At 43.6% G+C, this 24712-nt stretch overlaps 1 protein-coding gene across 2 annotated transcripts in view; it reads right to left on the bottom strand.

Annotated features, from left to right (window-relative positions):
• The window catches only part of col4a3 (collagen, type IV, alpha 3), a 76406-nt gene that overhangs the window by 48783 nt on the left and 2911 nt on the right, over positions 1–24712 (bottom strand). For both annotated transcript variants that reach the window (XM_041995190.1, XM_041995189.1), the window contains 20 exons: positions 16373–16429; positions 13929–14018; positions 12356–12400; positions 12176–12220; positions 11535–11597; positions 10663–10716; positions 10556–10582; positions 10407–10481; positions 10201–10263; positions 10078–10113; positions 7093–7140; positions 6912–6986; positions 6793–6837; positions 6647–6709; positions 6489–6533; positions 5984–6037; positions 5864–5905; positions 5697–5778; positions 5268–5303; positions 4936–5100 (listed from right to left, as the gene is read on the bottom strand). In XM_041995190.1, the coding sequence (XP_041851124.1) occupies positions 4936–5100; positions 5268–5303; positions 5697–5778; positions 5864–5905; positions 5984–6037; positions 6489–6533; positions 6647–6709; positions 6793–6837; positions 6912–6986; positions 7093–7140; positions 10078–10113; positions 10201–10263; positions 10407–10481; positions 10556–10582; positions 10663–10716; positions 11535–11597; positions 12176–12220; positions 12356–12400; positions 13929–14018; positions 16373–16429 (1210 nt within the window). The remainder of the gene's footprint in view (positions 1–4935; positions 5101–5267; positions 5304–5696; positions 5779–5863; positions 5906–5983; positions 6038–6488; positions 6534–6646; positions 6710–6792; positions 6838–6911; positions 6987–7092; positions 7141–10077; positions 10114–10200; positions 10264–10406; positions 10482–10555; positions 10583–10662; positions 10717–11534; positions 11598–12175; positions 12221–12355; positions 12401–13928; positions 14019–16372; positions 16430–24712) is intronic.

Genomic DNA, 24712 nt, shown 5'->3' with positions numbered 1-24712 from the left:
CTCTCTTCTATCTCCACCACCTGCTCAGCCTCCCACTGTGCTGACTGCAGAAATGTTTGCTTCCTACTTCACTGAAAAGGTTGCTACCATCAGTAACCAATTCACTGAGCCTGACCAACTCAGCCTTACCAAACCAGCTACTGGTGCCTCACTATGCTCCTTCCGCTCTCTAAATGAGGACGAAGTCTCTAAACTTCTAGTCAGCTCAAAACCCACAACCTGTCCTCTTGATCCTGTTCCCTCTGACATCCTGCAGAGCATTTTACCTACAGTCAAATCTGCAGTAACTCATATTATCAACTCCTCTCTTAAATCCGGTGTCTTTCCTTCTGCCTTCAAGCAAGCTCGGGTTACCCCGCTGCTGAAGAAACCCACACTCAACCCAGCCCAGGTTGAAAACTACCGGCCGGTCTCACTGCTTCCATTCATGTCTAAATTACTAGAGCGTGCCGTCTTCAGTCAGGTCTCACAGTTCCTCCAGGACAACAACCTGTTAGATCCATATCAATCTGGATATAGGCAAGGTCACTCTACTGAAACTGCTCTCCTGTCAGTTACTGATTCCCTACGGCTTGCCAGATCCACTGGTCAATCCTCAGTCCTTATACTGCTGGACCTGTCGGCTGCCTTTGACACTGTCAACCATCATATACTGTTCTCCAAACTCTTAGAGCTTGGCATCTCAGGATCTGTCCTCTCGTGGTTTACATCCTACCTCACAGGGAGATCATTCAAAGTATCTTGGCGAGGGGGCGTGTCCAGATCACATGGGCTAACAACAGGGGTGCCTCAGGGCTCGGTGCTCGGCCCTCTTCTCTTTTCCCTATACACCTCCTCACTCGGTGCAGTCATTAGCTCTCATGGTTTCTCCTACCACTGCTATGCAGATGACACTCAGCTTTTCCTTTCTTTCCCACCTGATGACACAACGTCTCAATGCGAATATCAGCATGCCTTGCTGATATCTCTGCATGGATGAAGGATCGCCACCTTCAGCTAAATCTGTCCAAGACTGAGCTTATTGTCTTCCCAGCCAGTCCTTCTTTACCGCCACAGATAAGTGTGCAGCTTGACTCAATCACACTAGTGCCTACATCTTCTACCAGGAATCTTGGTGTCATGGTAGACAACCAGCTGACCTTTAAGGACCATGTTGCCTCGGTTTCCCGGTCTTGCCGATTTGCTCTCTACAACATCAGGAGGATCAGACCCTACCTGACTGAACACACGACCCAGCTCCTGGTCCAGGCTCTGGTCATTTCACGCATTGACTACTGCAACTCCTTACTGGCTGGCCTGCCTGCATGCTCAGTTAAACCTCTGCAGATGATCCAGAACGCAGCAGCACGTCTGGTCTTCAACCAGCCCAAAAGAGCTCATGTCACTCCGCTGCTAATTGCTCTTCACTGGCTTCCAGTTGCAGCACGCATCAGATTCAAAGCTCTGCTTCTGGCTTACAAAACAATAACCCAAACGGCTCCGGGCTACCTTCACTCCTTAATCCAGAGCTACACTCCCTCTCGAAACTTACGCTCTACCAGCGAAAGACGCCTAGTGCTCCCACCACAACGTGGCGCAAAATCAGTAGCTAGACTCTTCTCCTCTGTTGTTCCCCGGTGGTGGAACGATCTACCAAACTCCGTCCGATCCGCAGAGTCCGTATCCACTTTTAAGACCAAGCTAAAGACTCAGTTGTTTAAGGAGCATTTCCACATTTAGCTTAACTAAATGAGTCAGAAAGATTTGTCCAGCTTTTTGGCTCAACCAAGTACTGAAGAAGCTGTGTGCACTTATGCCCAAGATGATATTGTGTGATGAAATCATGCACTTATGCCCAATTTGATATTATGTGATGAAATCATGCACTTATGACCTAGTTGATATTGTTTGATGAAATCGTGATCCTGTATTTAAATAAAATGACAAAAAAAAAAAAAAAAAAAAAAAATTATATGCACTGCACTAGCACTACATGACAGCACCTGGGTCCAACTGGACTCAAAAGCGGTCTGACTATCACTTAATTATGACGTCCCATCTTGTTTGAATTCATGCTTGTGTTGTTCTTCCTCTCAAATGTAAGTCGCTTTGGATAAAAGCGTCTGCTAAATGACTGTAGAATAGAATAGAATAAACCAGTCTGTAACAGCTTTTAATCCAAGTATAAACCAGACTGTTGCAGTTTTTAATCCCAGTATAAACCAGTCTGTAGCAGTTTTTAATCCCAGTATAAACCAGTCTGTAGCAGCTTTTAATCCCAGTATAAACCAGTCTGTAGCAGCTTTTTATCCCAGTATAACCCAGTCTGTAGCAGCTGTTGATCCCAGTATAAACCAGTCTGTAGCAGCTTTTAATCCCAGTATAAAACAGTCTGTAGCAGCTTTTAATTCCAGTATAAACCGGTGTGTAGCAGCTTTTAATCCCAGTATAAACCAGTATGTAGCATCTTTTAATCCCATTATAAACCAGCCTGTAGCAGCTTTTAATCCCAGTATCAACCAGTCTGTAGCAGCTTTTAATCCCAGTATAAACCAGTATGTAGCAGCTTTTAATCCCAGTATAAACCAGTCTGTAACAGCGTTTAATGCCAGTATAAACCAGCCTGTAGCAGCTTTTAATCCCAGTATAAACCAGTCTGTAACAGCTTTTAATCCCAGTATAAACCAGCCTGTAGCAGTTTTTATTCCCAGTATAAACCAGTCTGTAGCAGCTTTTAATCCCAGTATAAACCAGTCTGTAACAGCGTTTACTCCCAGTATAAACCAGTGTGTAGTAGTTTTTAATCCCAGTATAAACCAGTCTGTAGCAGTTTTTAATCCCAGTATAAACCAGTCTGCAACAGCTTTTAAACCTAGTATAAACCAGTCTGTAACAACTTTTAATCCCAGTATAAACCAGTCTGAAACAGCGTTTAATGCCAGTATAAACCAGTCTGTAACAGCGTTTAATCCCAGTATAAACCAGTCTGTAGCAGCTTTTAATCCCAGTATAAACCAGTCTGTAACAGCTTTTAATCCCAGTATAAACCAGTCTGTAACAACTTTTAATCCCAGTATAAACCAGTCTGTAGCAGTTTTTAATCCCAGTATAAACCAGTCTGTAGCAGTGTTTAATGCCAGTATAAACCAGTCTGAAACAGCGTTTAATGCCAGTATAAACCAGTCTGTAGCAGTTTTTAATCCCAGTATAAACCAGTCTGTAGCAGCGTTTAATCCCAGTATAAACCAGTCTGTAGCAGTTTTTAATCCCAGTATAAACCAGTCTGTAGCAGTGTTTAAGCCAGTATAAACCAGTCTGAAACAGCGTTTAATGCCAGTATAAACCAGTCTGTAGCAGTTTTTAATCCCAGTATAAACCAGTCTGTAGCAGCTTTAAATCCCAGTATAAACCAGTCTGTAGCAGCTTTTAATCCCAGTATAAACCAGTCTGTAACAGTGTTTAATCCCAGTATAAACCAGTCTGTAGCAGCTTTTAATCCCAGTATAAACCAGTCTGTAACAGCTTTTAATCCCAGTATAAACCAGTCTGTAGCAGTTTTTAATCCCAGTATAAACCAGTCTGTAACAACTTTTAATCCCAGTATAAACCAGTCTGTAGCAGCTTTTAATCCCAGTATAAACCAGTCTGTAGCAGTTTTTAATCCCAGTATAAACCAGTCTGTAGCAGTTTTTAATCCCAGTATAAACCAGTCTGTAACAACTTTTAATCCCAGTATAAACCAGTCTGTAGCAGCTTTTAATCCCAGTATAAACCAGTCTGTAGCAGTTTTTAATCCCAGTATAAACCAGTCTGTAACAACTTTTAATCCCAGTATAAACCAGTCTGTAGCAGCTTTTAATCCCAGTATAAACCAGTCTGTAGCAGTTTTTAATCCCAGTATAAACCAGTCTGTAGCAGTTTTTAATCCCAGTATAAACCAGTCTGTAACAACTTTTAATCCCAGTATAAACCAGTCTGTAGCAGCTTTTAATCCCAGTATAAACCAGTCTGTAGCAGTTTTTAATCCCAGTATAAACCAGACTGTAGCAGCTTTTAATCCCAGTATAAACCAGTGTGTATCAGCTGTCAGACTGGGAGGTAAAATGATGTAAAATGAATGTATGAATAGATAAAGCAGCATAAAGGTCGACCAGAAGAAGAAAGCAGAATTTATTACTAACAGAACTTTGTAGAAATAACACACAGATCAACAGTGACCAAACCTTTTCTCATCTCATCGTTCTCTCAAGTCTTGGCTTTCAGGAGAAAAAATATTGTTATTGAAATAAACACACAACAGAAACTATTTCCATGTTTCCACTTTTTCCTCATTTCCAGTTATTCCTGCTACTATTTACCTGCTATCCTCACTAAACCAACTCCAGCTCAGCTGCTTTGTGGCGCCACCGTGCATCAGAAACGTCTTCTTGGCTTTTTTCCAGCCATAGAGGAGCATTATTTTTCTTCTTTTCACACACACATTGAACTTTCTGCTCACTGGTTGATCTTTGGCTGCTCCTGATTGGACATTACCGTCAATCTAAGCTCTCTGATTGGTGGAAAGTCTGACAGGAAGTGGCTTTATCATCATGTCCAGGTCTAAATAGAGGTCTCTTAGCAACATAGTAGTGATGGTGATGTTTTTATGATGAAATGTGATAAATAATGCTGTTATCATGGATCATTGTGGATTTACCAGATAGAGTCTCTGAATTAAACTACATTTAGTGGCTGGATTGTAAACCTCCTGGATGGATAGAAATGCTGGAAAACTTCCGCAGATCATCTAAAGGGTAAAATATCCATCACATTTACCCCACAGAGCTACACACCACCGCTCCTGAGGACTGATGATGGTAGAAGTGATCACACTCAGGGCCAAAGATCTAGTTTTGAAGGTCAGAGGCTCAAGCCTTTTTCATCAGGAACACCAGAAACACCTGAGGAAGAACCTACCAGGTTTTCCTGGTTCTCCAGGCTCTCCTTCAGCTCCACGGCGTCCCGGGATCCCATCCTGTCCTGGGGGCCCGATGATATAAGGCCCTGGCTCTCCTGGTTCTCCTCTGAAACCAGAGGTACCGGGGAGTCCCTGAGGGCCCCGTGGACCATCAAAGGCCACACCTTGAAAAAACAAAGAAAATAAACTGTTTGCAGATTCTATTTTTCTCGCTATAAAAGAAGAAAACTATTAAATTCTATATAATATAAACTGTTGATGTTTATTATTATTTATCCCATCATTTACACATCTGCTGGGTTTAGTAGGAGGGAGAGTATGTGGCACTTACCTGACTCCCCATTCAGTCCAGGAAAACCAATGAGTCCTGAAACAAATCAAAACCTTTCTCTGAAACCATCATTTTAAAGCTTTAGGCCTTCAAGAGCCCTCAGAGGCCAAGCATCATGGATTCATCCAGGCCACATCGAACTAGATCTAGAGCTGATGACATTTTCTTCTAAACGTCTACTAGTTTATCTGGTAAAATAAACATTAAAGTCGTCAGAAAACCTCAGTAGATGAGTGTTTGGTGGATCTTTCCTTTGCTGTAACCGTGCTCACTGGTAATAAAACTACTGCCGGAAGGTCTGGAGCCACATTTTCACATCGGCTGAGAAGATCGGGATGTTTTTTCATTATAGAAATCTCACATTACTAAAACAGCCTCTTCTTCCAACAGGATTTAAGAAGCAGCAGATAACTCTCTAATTGTAAATACCTTGTTCTCCAGGGAGTCCTTGGGGTCCTCGGGGCCCAGGAACACCATATTGGCCCTTCAGGTATATAATGCTGGGAACTGCCTGATAAGAGAAGGAAACATGTTTAATCTGAGAAGCGGAGTGGACGGTTAGCCTCCCTCCCAAAACATGGCTCCTAAAGACTCACTTCTCCTGGAAGACCTGGAGGACCTCGATCGCCTTTCTCCCCCTGAACACACAAACATGATCAATGATCTGATCCAGTATCTACTGCAGTCACACTCCCTGTACGTTATGCTGTACTCACCAAAACTCCGTCAATACCTGGAGGCCCGAGGTACCCACGATCCCCAGGGTCTCCCTGCACACAGAGTCCACATTTTTATTAAAACCATCTTTCTGAACAGACCAGAAGTTTCTGTCAAAAGCTAAGAATGAGACATGGAGTATGCTCATCAACTCAGGGGATGTAAACATACAAAAGAAGAAGAAGATAGAACTTCTGCTCCGGGTCATGCCTGAACACAACACAGTAATCCTCCATTGTTGTAGCTGTTGGTGGGTTTGTGCATGCAGGTAAAGGAAGAGGCGGGGCTATGGTGTCATAGGTTCAGGAAAGAAGTGTACGGGTTGTAAACATGGAAACGAAGCAGGTGAAAAATAAACTTTTCAAGGCTCCCAAAATGCTGGTTCCGTGTGGAGGAACGTCTAAATGATGAAAACTTCAGCAGATAACGCCTAAACTCATCTCCTTGTGCATGGCCTAAGTGAAGCAGAATGCTAAGCTAACATTAGCATAGAGAGGTAGTTACCTGTTGTCCGAGCTCTCCGGGGAATCCCAGTTTTCCTGGCTTACCCTGTAACACATACAACAATGCTAGACCATTTCAGACCAGTTCCAGGTTTCCGTTACTTGCAGGACTGCATGCGGACGTGATTACAGTTTTAAATCTGCCTTCTGAGCTCTCACCAGTGATCCTGGGTCCCCTCTGTCTCCCTTGTCTCCTTTTATCCCGAGTTTCCCTGGCAAACCCTGGAGGTGGAAACCAACACTCACATAAATCCGACACTGGTGAGAAAACGGATTTCAGGAATGAAAAGTTTTTGATGACTTACAGGAGGTCCAGGACAACCCTTCTGCCCAGTTTCACCTGGTTCTCCCTGAAAGATAAAACCAAAACATTTAGGAGGCCACAGAGAGACTGAACCACAAAGACTCAGTTCTGAGGACCCACTTTCAACTCTTTGGGTCCTTCAGCATAAAGTTTGATTCCTTTCTGTCCAGGGATCCCTGGAGGTCCCTGTTCTCCCTGAAAATCAAACACAGCTGATGGTGGTGATGGAGATGAGGAAGATGATGGTGCACCCTTAGTGTTTGCTAACATCAGAATGAACATTAACAGCTGGTCAACACACCTTTTGTCCTTGTGGTCCCGAGCTTGTGGGACTGGGACCTTCTTGACCCTGAAACAAAACCCAAACTTCATCAGGACTCAGCAGTAGAATAAAGTCCCATGATCAGTGACAGGTCTTTAAACACCTGGAGGAAGTTAGCAGTTATTATAGAATGTTATCTAATTCTTACAGGACCGACCAGAAATCAGAGAAAGTTGGGATGGTTGATGGAAAACAGAAGAAACATCTTTGAGATTCGATAATGTAGTTTGACTTTAACGTCACTCCAGACTTCATGAACCCAAAACATTTAATGTTTTGTTTCATTGGCTAAATTTAGCTCATTAACATAATTTTATTTTTACATTTCAGTCTGGCAACACATTCTGAACCACATCGGTTCAACTCGGATGATTCAGAGGAAGATGTTCAGAGGATCAGCTCACCTTCAAATGTGAGAAAAGTTTTGATCAGTTTAAAAACAAAGTTCTTCAAAGAAAGATTGAAGGTTTCAAGATTTCTCCTCTACAGTCAGAATACCATTAAACCCTTCATCATCATCATCATCATCATCGTCTATCAGGAGGAATTTCAGTGTGTAAAGAACGAGGGAGCAAATCTAACTGAACCAATCCCTGCAAAATATGATGGAAATGTTTCCGTTTAGTTCAGAACTCTGATCCCTCAGACATCCAGAACCATCATCACCACCAGCTGATAGAACCACATGAACAAGGATCACTGTGGAAACCTTCATCAGCTCTACAATCCAGAGTTAAAATCACACATTTCACTACTGAGCAGAAAAGAAGCTGCATGTTAACCTGGCCCAGAGTTCCAGAGGTGGCATCAATTTCTCTAGACAGGAGGCCTCTGGGATGGACCATCACACAGTGGAAACGTGGACTGGTTCTGTGATGGTCTGGGGTCGCATCAGGGTTCTGTGATGGTACGGGTTCGAATCAGGGTTCTTTGATGGTACGGGGTCGAATCAGGGTTCTGTGATGGTACGGGGTCCGATCAGGGTTCTGTGATGGTCTAGGGTCGAATCGGGGTTCTGTGATAGTATGGGGTTGGATCAGGGTTCTGTGATGGTTTGGGGTCGAATCAGGGTTCTGTGATGGTCTGGGGTCGGATCGGGGTTCTGTGATGGTACGGGGCTGGATCTGGATCCTGTGATAGTACGGGGCTGGATCTGGATCCTGTGATGGTATGGGGTCGGATCAGGGTTCTGTGATGGTCTGGGGTCGAATCGGGGTTCTGTGATGGTACGGGGCTGGATCTGGATCCTGTGATAGTATGGGGCTGGATCTGGATCCTGTGATGGTACGGTGTCGAATCAGGGTTCTGTGATGGTACGGGATTGAATCAGGGTTCTGTGATGGTCTGAGGTCGGATCAGGGTTCTGTAATGGTCTGGGGTCGGATTGGGGTTCTGTGATGGTCTGGGGTCGGATTGGGGTTCTGTGATGGTACGGGGCTGGATCTGGATCCTGTGATAGTACGGGGCTGGTTCTGGATCCTGTGATGGTACAGGGTCAAATCAGGGTTCTGTGATGGTACGGGATTGAATCAGGGTTCTGTGATGGTACGGGGTCCGATCAGGGTTCTGTGATGGTCTGGGGTCGGATCGGGGTTCTGTGATGGTCTGGGGTCGGATTGGGGTTCTGTAATGGTACGGGGCTGGATCTGGATCCTGTGATGGTATGGGGTCGAATCAGGGTTCTGTGATGGTACGGGGTTGAATCAGGGTTCTGTGATGGTAAGGGGCTGGATCTGGATCCTGTGATAGTACGGGACTGGATCTGGATCCTGTGATGGTACGGGGTTGGATCAGGGTTCTGTGATGGTCTGGGGTCAGATCAGGTTTCTGGATACTGGACTGGAACTTAACTAGCCTTCAGTTGGACATCTGAAGAAGCGTTTGCAGAAAGAGTCCATCCTTTCATTTTCTTTTCTGAGTTTGGGTCACGGAGACAACTTCAGGGAAGAGACCCAGACCTCCTCTCCCTAGTGACACTCTTCATCTCCTGCCGGGGGATCCCAAGCCAAAGGTGGTGTGGTGAAAGGTGTATCCTGGGTCATGGTTCGAGATCTTCTACCATAACTTGTAAACAAGATACTGAGATGCTTGAACTCCTCTGTCTGAGGCAAAGACTCATTGCCAACCCAGAAGGAACACCCTACCCTTCTCCAGTTGAAAACCATGGCCACAAACTTGAAGGAGCTGACTTTGATACCAGCTGTTTCACACTCAGCTACGAACCGCCCCGTCGTGGTCCAAGGAAGCCAACAAAAAACCACATCATGTGTAGAAAGCAAGGATGAAACCCTTGTGTCCAAACTAGATACCCCCATCTCCCTGACTGTTCCTGGAATTCCTTTCCGTGAACACCACAAATAGGATTGGTGAAAAGTGGCAGACTCAGAGGAGTACAACACGAACGGTGAACAAGGTACTTCGTGCTGCTCGTGCTTTGGAAATAATTGCCCAGAATAGAAACTTGACCTCCTCATACTTCTGCAGCACCACCACAGAATCCACCAGAGAGCATGGTTGTAAGACTCTTCAAAGTCCACAAAACACATCAGACAGGATGGTCAAACCGCTGGGATAAAGATCTGGTCTACTGTTCCAGGACCTGGACTAAACCCACACTGATGCCTCTGAATCTGAGGTTCAACTGTCACCTGGAGCCTTCTTTCCAACAACACCCTGGAGTAAACTTTCCCACGGAGGCCGAGAGCTGTGATGCTCTGATAGTTGGAGCACATCATCGCTTGGTATCCTCAGCACGGAACATCTCAAGTGTTGGGAAAAGGAATGGAAACACTACAAAGTGGGAAAAGGTTCACTGAACCAACTTTTACTGTGATGTGTTGCCGGACTGCGATGTAAAAAATTAAGTTACCTTTTTCACAAAGTACTTTGAAACAAAGGGAAAAAATAAGAAAATCTCTCAAATCCAACTGTTCTCAGATCAGTTCGGGCTGTAACCACACCAACCTTTTCTCCTGGTAACCCTAGAAACCCTGGAGCTCCCTTAACAATGAACAAAAAGGCAACATGTTTTAGTCGATTGAATCAGTTATGGGAAATGTTTGAAAGAAATACAAAAGCTAAGCGCACAAGACGTCCAGCCGGTCCTGGTGGTCCTGGTAGGCCCGGTTCCCCAGGATCTCCATTCTGCCCCTGAAAGAAAGTTTAAACCAAGAGCAAACTGAAGATGCTTTCAAACATTTTCTTGTCACTAGCAGTAGTGCCACAATTATTTCCAACATGTTTCCAGAAAACATTAAACCTTTACATCTGTTTTGTAAGGCAAAATGTCTAACCTTTTCTCCATTTGGTCCTTGCGGTCCTGCAGCTCCTTTAATTTCCTGAGTATCAGGGTAGACAAACGACTGTCCCTGAAACCAAACAGAGTGAGAAACCTTGAGACTACAGCAGGTAAAGCATCGTATCTTCAGGTGCTGAGATTTACCTTCATCCCTCGTGGACCCTCGCGGCCCTAAAACACATGATCACCGTTAGCATTATGCTAACAGATAATTAGGTTAATGTTAGCTGATCCAAAAGGAAGTGACTTACTTTTGGGCCAGAAGGTCCTTGAATCCCAGGGAATCCTGGGTAACCAGCATCCCCCTGGAAGACATCAGTCCATATATTTTTGTAAAAACGTGTCTTATTGACCCTGGCCTTTGGGGTCAATATGAAGTTGAAGTTGAAGTCAATATGAACATGAAGTTTAGGTAATTCATGTCTCTGGTCTGATGTAGGAAAACAGCTCAGAGACTTTGTGAAAGTCTTATAAACCCTAATATTCTGTCATTCTGCCTCATCTGTGAGTCACCAGCTGTCATCACAGGATTCTGGTCTAACTGAACTGGCCTGGTTTTAAAACATACCACAGGGCTCCGCTCTGGGCCCTGCTGCATTCCTCTAAACCAGTCCAATCTGTCGGGTTATTAAGGAACCTAACATGTCTGTGCAGATGAAAAACATGTATACCATCATGGTAGCATAAAAAAACATTTCTCATCTGGAGGACAACTGGTTTGATAAGCAGCATAACAGGGACTCGAACACTCGGTAAAAACAGGTTTATAGAAATCCAAAATCAAAGTGAAATGAGTTGGAAATTCAGCCAGAGAGAAAACCTCTGAACATGTCTGATATGGGTGTCCTTCACCCTTTTCTGGTGTAAGGGTATCAGCATCTGCAGCAGGGATTTAAAATTCCAGCCATCAAAGGTCACTGCAGGTTTTAGATGTTTCCTGCCTCGGCATGATTCAAATCAATGGATCATTAACAGACTTTTTGGGAAGATCCGTTTAATTTGAATTTGATGTGTTGGAGCAGGGAAACATCTAAAACCTACAGGACAGCAGCTCTTGAGGACAGGAATTAGAAATGCAAACCAGCTGCTCTGTAAAAATGCCCCATATGAAAGATTCACCAACCTTTGTCCCGTTGCATCCTGGAACTCCCGGTTGGCCCAGTGGACCTTCATGTCCAGGGTGCCCCTGATACAAAAACACATTAACAGGTTATTTTTAAAACTAGAAAATGCTTAAATCATGAAGATTAAATCAGAAATAGACCTCAATCTCTGGCATGTTTCAAAAGCAACAAAACAATAAATCAGTAATTAATTTATTGGTTTGAACCTTTATTAAACAGACAACAATCCAAAGAAATCCGGCAACGTTCAGCAGCTTCACTGATCAATATTTAGCGATAAACGTGGACTCTGTTGCAGCAACACACTCTGTAGTTGGATAGTTTCCTTTTAATTATACTTTTAATTCGTTAGTAGCAGAGAATACGGACTACTTTAGGTTTTCAGAAGAATCTGTGTCCATTCCTGCTGAATCTGATTCAACCTTTTATACCAGTCATGTTACTGACCTGCTGCCAGGTAACCTGATTAGTTATCAAATGCTCCTCCGGGTGTTTGTGGTTTGTACCAGGTACTTTTCCAGGCGTGTTGCTGCATCAGATTCACTATCAGCTCATATTTTCATCACATGGTGAAATGTCTCAGCTGCTTTGGAAACTGGGTTCTACTTATTTTAAAGTCTATTTTTCTGAATGTTCTTACTGGCAGTCCTGGAAGTCCTGGAAAACCAGCTTTTCCTTGAGCACCCTGGAAGAAAAACATAAAATAAAAGATAGAATGCAATATCAAAATAATATCAAAATAAAAAAAACAACTTCACATTGGAAATTTGCAAATCATCATCATCATCATCACCATCACCATCATCATCATCGGTCTTACCCGGGAGCCTTTCAGTCCTGGACTTCCTGCTGCTCCTTGATCACCCTGAGCAGAGAAGGATCAGGTCAGGACTGGATGGTGGTTTTCGAACACATTTATTTTCATTGATCATTAAATCTTCTGGTCAGTTTTTTTTAACGTTTGAGTTAAATGTCCCACAGATGGACGTGAGACCCACAGATCTGCCGTTTTATCCGATCCAGCAGCTCATGTTCGAGAATCAGATCATCTTTTAGTTTCCTCGGTTTCTACGTAAACTGGAGTCTTTAATAAAGTGGCGTTAAAGAGGAAGACTTTGATGAAGATGGTCAATATTTAAATGTTTCCTGAATCTTATTCAATGTTTTTGGTGATTTCCTTGTTTAGTTTTTCTGTAGATAGATAGATAGATAGATAGATAGATAGATAGATAGATAGATAGATAGATAGATAGATAGATAGATAGATAGATAGATAGATAGATAGATAGACAGACAGACAGACAGACAGACAGACAGACAGACAGACAGACAGACAGACAGATAGATAGATAGATAGATAGATAGATAGATAGATAGATAGATAGATAGATACTAGGATTTGTAGAAAACTGTGGTGGTCTTGGGCTGAGGTTGGTTTTTCCCAGCTGCCTCTGAAGGCATCTTTGCTGATGCTCTCCACCTGGGTTGATCCTTCCTCCAGCAGCAGTCCAGATCTTAGTCATCTCCTCCAGCCCTGCTCTGTCTGTTTTCTGTCCGAAGGACCCGATTCTCCCTCCCAGGATGTTCGTACCTGCCTCCCCCAGCCTGGTAATCTCACGGCTCTTTGGCTCTTGGACTGTCTAATCGGATTGGAGTTGGATTCTAGACCAAGCTTGTGCTTCCTCGTTGGATTGGTGGAAAGGAACACCGGACCTTAAAGAATTCCCTGTCTGAATCTAAGTTTTGGATCTTTTACTCTCCAGTTTTCCTTACAGTTAATCACCTGTTCAGCTGTCTAGAGAGGATCCCTGTAAGGATCTCATCACCGCTGCTGCTATGTCCCCTCACTGCCAAAGTCACTCCTTCAGCTTCTCACGTCCACAGAAGAGCCAGCTGCCAGAACCAGACGTTACCTGCCTGAGTCACAATAAAACCTTTATTGTCCAATCCTGAGATCTCTGATCTTCTGTGGGTTCAATCTGTCGCGTCGTTTCAAAATGAATTCCATGTGAAGATGAAGTTGGTTAAAATACATTCTTACTGGGAGGAATAACAAGACGTTTTTATAAATTTCTGTTTTTGTTTTACATTTCACGACCACTTTAGTTGTAAAAATCAGCTGATTATTTCCTTAAATCTAGTTGTCTATTTTTTTAAGAGTGTTCATTTACACATGCCACCTTCTTCCCAGTGTTTACACCTGGCCCCACATCAAGACACGGTTCCTGTTTTATTTGTTTTTATTTCTTAATCAATCTGCTGAAAAACATTTTTCTGGAGCAGCTTTATGTCCAGAAAGTCGGTAAATCTGCAAAGTTATGAAGTAAAACCAAAGAGGATTGAGGGGAGATCCCTGAGGAGCTCCTCGGTCTATAATAATGATTGGTTGTTACCTTTTCTCCAATCAAGCCTTGATTACCCTCATTTCCAGGGTAACCCATGATTCCAGGAAGTCCGGGGTATCCGCTGTAACCAGGTTCTCCCTGTGAAACAAAAACCACACAGGTGAACTTCACCTTGCGTCCACTTGGGGGCAGCAAAACACTGAGCTCAGGGGGCGTCAGCCAGGTACAGTAGATTCCGGTGTGTCAGTCCTCCTGGCTCCGATTCAGAGATAATAAACGGACATTTCATGTTCAGTGAAGAGGAACTGGCCTTTCTTTCTTTGTCCTGCAGCTGAACTTACCTGAGATTACAGAGTTCTCACCTGGGTGGTCTCAGGTGCCCCACCTGTGTCCCATCAGGCTGCAGCAGGGACAAAAGACTGCAGGTTTCACTGTAGGTAAACTCAGACCTACATGCTTTCGTCACTTTACGGGAGAATCCGCGACAGAGGCGGAAAGTTAAAGATGAGGACAAAAAAAAAGACACTAAAGAGACACTGTCAAAAGAATTCTCTGGTCAAATGGAAGAAAAAACATCCACTCAAACATGTCAGAGAGTAAAAACATCCTCACACATGCAGATTAAAACCCCACCAGCTGAGATAAACCCTCATCCAGACCCTGGTGGGTGCAGTGACAGCAGTTCACCACTGGAGGGCAGCAGAGATACTCCAGATGTGCTGATAACCTGATAAATCGTCCACAGACATAACAAAGCTCATCACAACTGTCATCTGCAGGGTTCATCAGGGTTCATCAGGGGCTTCTGATCTACACATCTATCACGTCTAGATCAAATGATGATATGAGCAATTTACAGACCAAACAAACATCCTCCAGACCAGCACTACGTGATACTGGAAAAAGCAAATATGCCTTTCAGCTGATATTTATACTGAGATTTACACCATCACTTTAAAACAAGCTGATTCTTCCGAATTCAAGAATAACTGTCAGCTGTATTAAACCAGCAAAGCCTGGCGAAAGGCCGCATCATGTAACAACCTCTCCAGCCACCTGCAAACATTCACATCACTGAAGAAAGGGAAAAGGCCAGAATGAAGAAGCTGAACCACCAGCCTTCCACTTGTTGGACAACCCGCTCTACCAGCTGAGCCACAGCTCCTCGTTGCAGCGTGAACTGGTACAAGGTCTTTAAATGGGTTTTTACAGCTGAAAGTGGGTGTGAAAGGTTCGGCATGATCTCAGTCTCAGAGAGATTATTTAACTTCATATGCATGTAAAATAACCTACTTTAAGATTAAGTAAGAAATAATTAATCACACATTCTGCTCTTGCTGAGTTGATCTCTTTCAAAACAAGAATGTAAAGACTGTGGTCATAAAGGGATGGACATGGTCAGCAACAATACTCAGGTAGGCTGTGCTGGTTAAACCAGACCACGTTGGTACTAAGGGGCCCAAAGTGGACCAAGAAAACCTCCCCCCACCATTACACCAGCAGCAGCCTGAAGCATTGATCCAAGGCAGGATGGATCCATGTTTTCATGATGTTTCCAGCAGATTCTGAGCCGAGCATCTGAATGTGGAGCTGAAATGGAGACTCATCAGACCAGCAACGTTTCTCCATCTTCTATTGTCCAGTGTTGGTGAGTGTGTGTGAATTGTAGCCTCAGTTTCCTGTTCATAGCTGGCAGGAGGCACCCGGTGTGTCTTCTGCTGCTTCCTGGTCCATCTGCTTCCAGGCTGGACGTGTTCAGGGATGCTGTTCTTCTTGGTAGGAACCAGAGCTTATCTGACTTTCTTGCCACGTTCAAAAGCTTGTTGCATTTTCTGCAAGAACAGAGATCTTTTTCTTGTTCTCGAGGTGATAAGAATGAGAAAAAAGTCTGTTTTGGCTCGGTTATTTCATCCTTTATGAGATATTTTGTCTGCACAGGTTTTGCGAGGGGTGATGTCAGCGTCTTCATCTGCCTCAGATGTCACCACCTCGACCAGCTGCTGCTTGTTCAATCTTTTACACCAGCAGATAATCAGAAATGACAAGTTTCACGTTAACCACGCCCACTTTAGATTTTCAGCTGATGCGTCGAGAATGAGTTGCAAAACTCCCGAACGGAGGAGGAACATTTACAGCCTGGAGTTATTTGTTCCTGGAGAGTTTAACAACCTAAAGTCACTTTAATCTCCTGTCTTCCTCATCCTGGTGTTCAGGTTGAACGTCACCATGTCTACGTGACTACATGCTGCCGCGTGATTAGCTGGTTGGAAATGTGTGTTGACAGGTGAACAGCTGGACCTGATAAAGTGAAGGGTGAGTTTAAAATAAGTCAAACACAGGAATGACTGAAACGCTCCACCTGAGACGAGAAGCAGACCCGAGTTCACCTAGTCGCTGAAAGTTTGTCTTGTTCTGTTTCTCAGAAGCTTTTCTTCTCGTCTCAAGCAGCAAAAAGTTGCAGCATCAGAAAGTTCAGGTTGAGGTCGTCTCACCTTTTGGCCTTTGACTCCTTCACAGTGACAGAGAGACTTCCCACTGCAGTAACACACCTGCAAAGACACAACACAAGCTTTATGATGCAGGTGAGACAACAATATCATCCATATAAAACTCATGCTTCTGCCTCCCCTGGAGGTGAACCGAGAGGTTGGAAACTCAATCATTAAAAGATCAATTTATTATCAACCAACTGACTTTAAAGACTTCCCACCTTCTCTCTGACGGGACCTAAAGGATCTTTATCTGACATGTTCAACAGAAACCGTTGATTATTTCCACCGCTGCTTTATTCATCATTAACCACTAAAGCTCCAGAATTTATTACTAACAGAACTTTGTAGAAATAACACACAGACCAACAGTGACCAAACCTTTTCTCATCTCATCGTTCTCTCAAGTCTTGGCTTTCAGGAGAAAAAATATTGTTATTGAAACAAACACACAACAGAAACTATTTCCATGTTTCCACTTTTTCCTCATTTCCAGTTATTCCTGCTACTATTTACCTGCTATCCTCACTAAACCAACTCCAGCTCAGCTGCTTTGTGGCGCCACCGTGCATCAGAAACGTCTTCTTGGCTTTATTCCAGCCATAGAGGAGCATTATTTTTCTTCTTTTCACACACACATAGAACTTTCTGCTCACTGGTTGATCTTTGGCTGCTCCTGATTGGACGTTACCGTCAATCTAAGCTCTCTGATTGGTGGAAAGTCTGACAGGAAGTGGCTCCATCATCATGTCCAGGTCTAAATAGAGGTCTCTTAGCAACATAGTAGTGATGGTGATGTTTTTATGGTGAAATGTGATAAATAATGCTGTTATCATGGACCATTGTGGATTTACCAGATAGAGTCTCTGAATAAAACTACATTTAGTGGCTGGATTGTAAACCTCCTGGATGGATAGAAATGCTGGAAAACTTCTGTAAATCAGCTAAAGGGTAAAATATCCATCACATTTACCCCACAGAGATACACACCACCGCTCCTGGTGGAGGAGGAGATAGACCTCAGGGAGACCTGATGGGGTTTTAAGGTTTAAATACTCCAAATTGTTCCCAGACAGATGGAATCCCTTTCAGGAATTGGTCACCTCCACCTGTTTGGTTACCTGTTGTTGTGTTTATGTTGTTGTGCTCTTTGATCAGCTGATGATGAGGTGACTCCGTTAGCCTTCAACAACCTTCTTGGCTTCTCCAGCTTTACGGTCCAGTTTCTGGAAACCACACCCTAACAGTGCAGGTGTAGGAGGTAAAGCCTGGTTTCCACCAACGGGTCGGGATGGTTATGGTGCGGATATAATCTTTAAGCTTTGATCTCATTACGTTACCTCAGCCAACACTAATCTTATCCAAGAGGCGAAGCATCAGTCAGATAGTGATTGATGTCTCAGCTACGTAGCAGCATGACGCCATCACAGCGCAGCGTCTTCCTTAGACGTAGAACCAGAACACGACTCAGAAACTACGGAGGAGCATAGAGGTCATCCACCAGATTGTGTTCTTTCTTCTTGGCGGTGCTTCGTAATGTCATTTTAACTGAGATTTAATCACCAAAAAGAAAAGTTGCTCTGAACAAGGAGCCGTTCCTTTGTTTTTATACCAGGTCGTAAGAGGGTCTCTGATTTCAGACCCTGGGTATGCATTGAGGAGGATTGTTGCACTGTAGAGACGGCGTGGAGCCAAGGCTGCAGTCGTGTTGTTTGCCAGTTGCCCCAAAAACTCATCGATAGTTTTCTTCCATCTCTCGAGGACACATGCTGCACCAGGAGAGCCCACAGTACCCTCAGAGGCCCCTCCCACCCTGGTCACCATCTTTTTGAACTGTTGCCCTCATGGAGGCGTTTTAGGGTCATGAAAGCAAAAAGAAAAACTTGTTTTTATTCCAGAGCTTCTCATCCCTGAACTCTGCTTCATGAAGAAATGAGTCATTTCTTGTGCAATAATTGTTGCTGTCCGCGAATGTATTCTGTCTGCAGTCATTCAGCAGACCCTTTTCTCCAAAGTGACTTACATCTGGAGGTGTTTAGTAGCGTTAAGGGTGTTGCTGAAGGACCCAACTGGAAGGTGTTTTCATTCGTCCCCTGTAAGATTCAAGCTTGGATCTCCTGCATGGGAGACGGACGCCACCTGCCCTGTGCAATGACAATAACGTGATTCTGTTTCCTCTGGACTCTGCGTCAGTCCCTCATCCTCCACGTCTCCTCGTGGTTTTATGTCTCAGACTGTTCAGGGAGCATCCTTCATGTATCCTGCACAAGAAACTGTCCTGTGAAACTAGGCTTGGCCTGGTCTTATCTCTATTCCTGCCTCAACACGTCCTGCAGCAGAAACGAGTCTCTGTAGTTGATGATAAGGAATTTGGTTTGGGTTTATTCTATTTGCATTTGTGCACGTGACCCTCATGGGCTGCCGTCAGTGTGGAAGCTGGAAAAAAACCTGGAATGCCAAAATTTTCCTTTGTACCTTGGCACCATGATGGATGAGTTTAAATGTGTAGTCTGAACTAGAAAACAGGATTTTACAGGATGGAAGAATCTTTGTCTGATCAACAGTTAATCCTCATTTTCTTCAAGACTGAGGAAATTTTTCTCTTGTAATCTACAAAAACACAAAACTCAGATGAAATATTTGAGATCAAAGCCATTTTTCTTCATTTTGTTTTGTCTGACAACATTTTCCTGTTTTATGCTCATTTTTTAAATCATTTTTCACATCTTTGATCCTTGTAGATCTTAAAGTGCACCTAATTTTTTTTATTTTTTTATTTTTTTTGAGCTGTAACAACAGTCTTACTTACTGAACACTCGATGAACTTTTACGGTTGATAAAATGAGTTGTTTTTAAATGTCTTTAAAAAACTGATTTTGTGGGTAAAAACGCCCGTGTTTTTTTTCAGGGGACCCACTTTTTAAAGTGGATAACGCTTATAAATCATGAACAGAATTTGTGCATTAACAAACATTTCTGACTGTTTTTATTGTTAGTTATGCATCCACTTCACACAACTATTTTAAAGACATTGACATCTGATAAAATCCCAACGTTTTTATTCAAACTCTGTTAGTTTGTTGCTGACAACAATAAGAAAATGCAGTGAGGGGAAATAATAAAGAGTTCTTACATGTGCCTGACGATTACGTGTAACATGTAAATGACAATTTTTACTTAACAAAACAAACAACAAAATAAGACACTTTACCTCATTTGTTTTTCTCCCTAGTTCGAATAAAACCAAACAATCAATGCAAACCTTTCATAACAATCAATGTTTTGCACATCAGAACAATAAGAACCGTAAGTTATGTCTAAAATATGTTTAAATATTTTATCATAACTTTTTATGCACCCACTGCACAACATATTCTGAAGTAGAATTGAGGCAAAATACATGAATTTAGGAAGAATTAACAGTGTGTCTCGTTGTTTTTATGTTCATCAGTATAATATGTACATTTCATAAAAATAAGTATAAAATATGGCCGGCTCTCTTTTTCTCCTCTCCAGAGAAAAATAATGAAAGTGAATCATTTAAGCTGTTTAAATAGATGTTTAGCACATCTATCCGTGGTGTCAGAAACATGCCTCTGTTGAAGTGTGTTTAAATGCTGGCCTGGCAGAAGACAAAAATAATGTGTAAATGCACCTGTCCTTATACGTTTTAACCACATGACATCAGGCCAGTCCACCTTGCTGATGTGAGAGACGGCCTGCTGGTTTTTAAAAGGACTTTCCAGTTCGGAGGACATGAGGAGAACGCAACACGCATCCCCTGCTTCCGCCTTCCTCGTCCATCATCCCCATGGCATCACTCATGTTCGCTAACATTCGCTACAATCTTTTCTTTGGCTAAAACCTGTTTTTTTTTTGTGTGTGTTTGTTTTTCCCATTTAGGGTCAGTTGAGGTTTTCATGCTGGCTTCCCTCAGAGACGTCTTCCCAGTCTTTAGCTACGTTTTTCCTTTTAATTAGCCAAGCATCCATTTCTTTTGGCTGGTTGCTGACTTTTTTGACGGATGTGATGCTAAAAACTCATGAACATATATATATATATACACTACTGTTCAAAAGTTTGGGGTCACTTCCCTATTGAATCCCATGACAAAGTGACCCCGAACTTTTGAACAGTAGTATATATATATATGTATATATATGTATATATATATATAGATAGATAGATAGATAGATAGATAGATAGATATATAGATATATAGATAGATAGATAGATAGATAGATAGATAGATAGATAGATAGATAAAGAGAAGCTCCCTCATGTGGCTGATAGGTGAACTGCACATATACATTTTGAGTACAGCGGGCTAAAAAAATAACACTTTACTTGGTGACCCATAGAAAATCTCGAGAAATTGTAAACCCCCACAGCCCCTCCCTCCAGATGCAGGTAGGCGGGTCCTCATCTTGCAGGCATAGAAGCCACGCCCACTAACGCATATGAAGGGATGTGAACTTATCTGGTGTAGATCTGCTAGTTTTAGACTTCTATTCTTTCACAGAGTTTCTGATGAAATATTCCTGCAATGGGACGGATTTGTGCTTCTGAGGGTGTAAAAGTAACTCCGGACTTTATTCTTTACCCGCTGATCCTGACCACCTGGTTCATGTGTAGCTGAGGAGATTCAGGAGGGAAAACTTCCACGTCAAAGATGCTCTGTGGTGTAGCTGCTTTGTGAATCTCGCTTTCCATCTTACCAGTGAGCTGAGCTGCTGTGTGTCAATCATTTCTGCCTGTGCATCCTGACCCGCCCACTCTCCGCCCCCTGATCACCCCACACCTCCCACCCTTGCAGTTTCAGGTATTTTTCAAATCGACAGAGGGTGGAGTTACGCAGAAAGTAGGGGGTGGAGCTACACTTTAATAAGATATTCTTAATAAGATTTTAAAAATGAGAACATTGAAAAGCAGGAACCTTCCAGTCTACGGCAGAGATCACCCACTCCGGTCCTGGAGAGTTGCTGTGTCCCTTGGAAAACGCACCTCAACAACTTGTTGTTAACTTCTGCACCAGTCAGCTGTGTTGCAGCAGGGAAACACTACAACCAGCAGGATGGTAGATCTGGAGGAAGAAGGGAGAGAGCAGCACAACCGCAGTTTTTAGCCAGCTAACAGCGCACCTTAACTTTAGCCTGTCTACCTCCGTTAGTTTGTAAGCAACCGTTAGCTCGGGGTTAGCTCGGTTAGCTCTTAGCTACAGGCAGCTCGGAGATTGATGGCTGTCAATCATACACCCCCACCTTCACAGAAGGATTTTCTGGGATTTTCTGGGAATCACAAAATGCGTGACGCTGCCTACGTAGGAACCGTCCAATGAGCTACAATTCAGCTCTTCAGAAACCTACAGATAATGTCACAGAGGCTCCGCCCACCTTTTATATACAGTCTAGATCAGAGGTGTCAAACTCTGGTCCTCGAGGGCCAGTATCCTGCAGGTTTTCATTGTTTCCCTGAACTAACACACCTGAATAAAATCAAATGGATCCAACAGCTTCTTGTCAACTTCCTCACAATAACCAATTAATTTCAGTCAGGTGTGTAAAATCAGGGAAACAATGAAAACCTGCAGGATACCGGCCCGCGAGGACCGGAGTTTGACACGTGTGGTCTAGATGTACTGTCCAAATGCTACACAAAAACCGGGGTCTACTGGAGCTTCTTGCAGGGGTTTTCATACACCAGTTACAGTTCCAGGGGTCCAGTTTTGCTTTCTGGTAGCTTTTTCATTTTTACTGTGGGAAAAATAAAAAGTTATTATTTTTTATAGAACATATAAAGAAAGAGAGCATGTATGTCTTTTTATGGGTGTTTACGATAGGAATGAAGTTTGGACATAAATTCCATTAAATCCAACAAGTGACCCAAAAAACAAGATCTCAGAGATCCAGATTTTCCATCACAGCTTCAGTCAGCAGGTTTACTGGTGGATCCAAGAGGTTCTAAAGGTAGAACGGGAGGCAGACCTTCAGTTATCAGAACCGTCTTTCCTGTCGTTCCCTTAATGGTTCAGGAAGATGTGCGTCCTGATAGAGTTTCCTCCGTGGTTCTGGTCCTGATAGAGTTTCCTCCGTGGTTCAGGTCCTGATAGAGTTTCCTCCGTGGTTCAGGTCCTGATAGAGTTTCCTCCCTGGTTCTGGTCCTGATAGAGTTTCCTCCCTGGTTCAGGTCCTGATAGAGTTTCCTCCCTGGTTCTGGTCCTGATAGAGTTTCCTCCCTGGTTCTGGTCCTGATAGAGTTTCCTCCGTGGTTCAGGTCCTGATAGAGTTTCCTCCCTGGTTCTGGTCCTGATAGAGTTTCCTCCGTGGTTCTGGTCCTGATAGAGTTTCCTCCCTGGTTCTGGTCCTGGTAGAGTTTCCTCCCTGGTTCTGGTCCTGGTAGAGTTTCCTCCCTGGTTCTGATCCTGATGGAGGTTTTCCTTCCTGGTTCTGATGGAGGTTTTCCTTCCTGGTTCTGATGGAGGTTTTCCTTCCTGGTTCTGATGGAGGTTTTCCTAAGCTAGATTATTTTATTAACCAGTTTATGTGCAGACAGTCATTAGAAACTGGACTCGTGGATCTTGTGGTTTTAACTGGATCATAATGAATTGGATTGAATTGCATAGACTGTGTTGTGAATTGTTATATATTGTTATATATATTGTTATATTGAATTGTATAAATAAAGCTGACTTGAAAGTGGATGAATGACGCGCAGCCAGTTTCTTTTCCAAACCCAAACGACACGTTTCTGGACGAATAAACTGACCGTCGGCTTGTTTGGGGTTTTTGTCGTAGTTAAAACGTGTGAAACAGATGTTTAGACTGAAAAAGAAGTTTAACTTCTGTTTTCATTCTGTTGACGTCTCTGACAGGGAGTTCGTTTCACTGATGTGGGGAACAGGAATCTGAACTCAAAGCCAATGCCATGTCCTCGGAAGTGCTGGAAGCTTGTGAGTGTGTTTGGGTCAGTAATAACAACAGATCAGGACAAAAGGCTGAAAGAGAAAACAGACGAACTAAAACAACAGAGAGACAGCCGTCTGTCTCCCACAGACAGACAGACAGCTCTTATTTCCTGTCTAACATTCTTTTTACATTCTTCGATTTCCTCAGAGAAAAAACTGACGTGTCGCATCCAGCAGCTGAGAGGAGGATGAAGGTGTTTTCATCTCCATCAAACATACAAACTGAATTTAGTCTGATTAACGTTGAGATCCAGAGAATCCGACAGGACCATGTTTCAGAGTTTGATCATCACATAATTCAGCTGTTTCATGAGGACCTCGCTGAGTTTAGCAGCAGAGGAAAATGCAGACGAACTTCTGGCAGGTTTAAGAAAAAACTGAAGGTCTTCACAAACACGTAAACATTTCTTTGTTTAATGGTACGACAGTAACAGTCTTCTTCACCAGAACCGGCCCAAAGGCCCGTTTCCACCAACAGGTCCCGCTAAGTCCCGGGTCAGTACAGGACGGTCCGGTACGAGACGGTTCAGTTCGGTACAGGACAGTTTGGTACAGGACGGTCCAGTACGAGACGGTCCAGTACGAGACAGTCCGGTACGAGATGGTCCGCTACGAGACGGTCCGGTGTGAGACGGTTCAGTCCGGTACGAGACGGTCTAGTACGGGACAGTTCAGTTTGGTACGGGATGGTTCAGTACGGGATGGTTCGGTACAGGACGGTCCGGTACGAGACGGTCCGGTATGAGACGGTTCAGTTCGGTACGAGACGGTCCGGTACGAGATGGTTCAGTTCGGTACGGGACGGTTCGGTACGGGACGGTCCGGTACGAGATGGTCTAGTACGGGACAGTTCAGTTGGGTATGGGATGATTCGGTACAGGACGGTCCGGTACAGGACGGTCCGGTACAGGACGGTCAGGTACGAGACGGTCCGGTACGAGATGGTTCAGTTCGGTACGGGACGGTTCGGTACGGGACGGTCCGGTACGAGATGGTCCGGTACGAGATGGTTCAGTTCGGTACGGGACGGTCCGGTATGAGATGGTCTAGTACGGGACAGTTCAGTTCGGTATGGGATGGTTCGGTACGAGACGGTCCAGTACACATTATTTTGGTTTCCACAAGGAAAAACTGGGAAGGGTGTAATAAAAGCCGTTTTACTTGAGACCTTTTGTCGGTGTCCCAATCTAACAGATCCGACTCCAAAGGGGTGGAGCCTTGACATGCTACAATCCACTGATTGGTGGAAAGAACCATCCCTTCCTGTATGAGTCAGCAATTAGGACTAAGCAGGAACAGCTCCATATTTAAATATTAGTGGTAGAACTCAATCTCCACCACAATGTCCACCATCATCTCCACCATCATCTCCACCTTCA

Source organism: Melanotaenia boesemani, chromosome 9, assembly GCF_017639745.1.
Source record: "Melanotaenia boesemani isolate fMelBoe1 chromosome 9, fMelBoe1.pri, whole genome shotgun sequence".
NCBI lineage: Eukaryota > Metazoa > Chordata > Actinopteri > Atheriniformes > Melanotaeniidae > Melanotaenia > Melanotaenia boesemani.
Note: the sequence above shows the minus strand (reverse complement) of the source record. Positions and strands in the feature narration are given on the sequence as shown.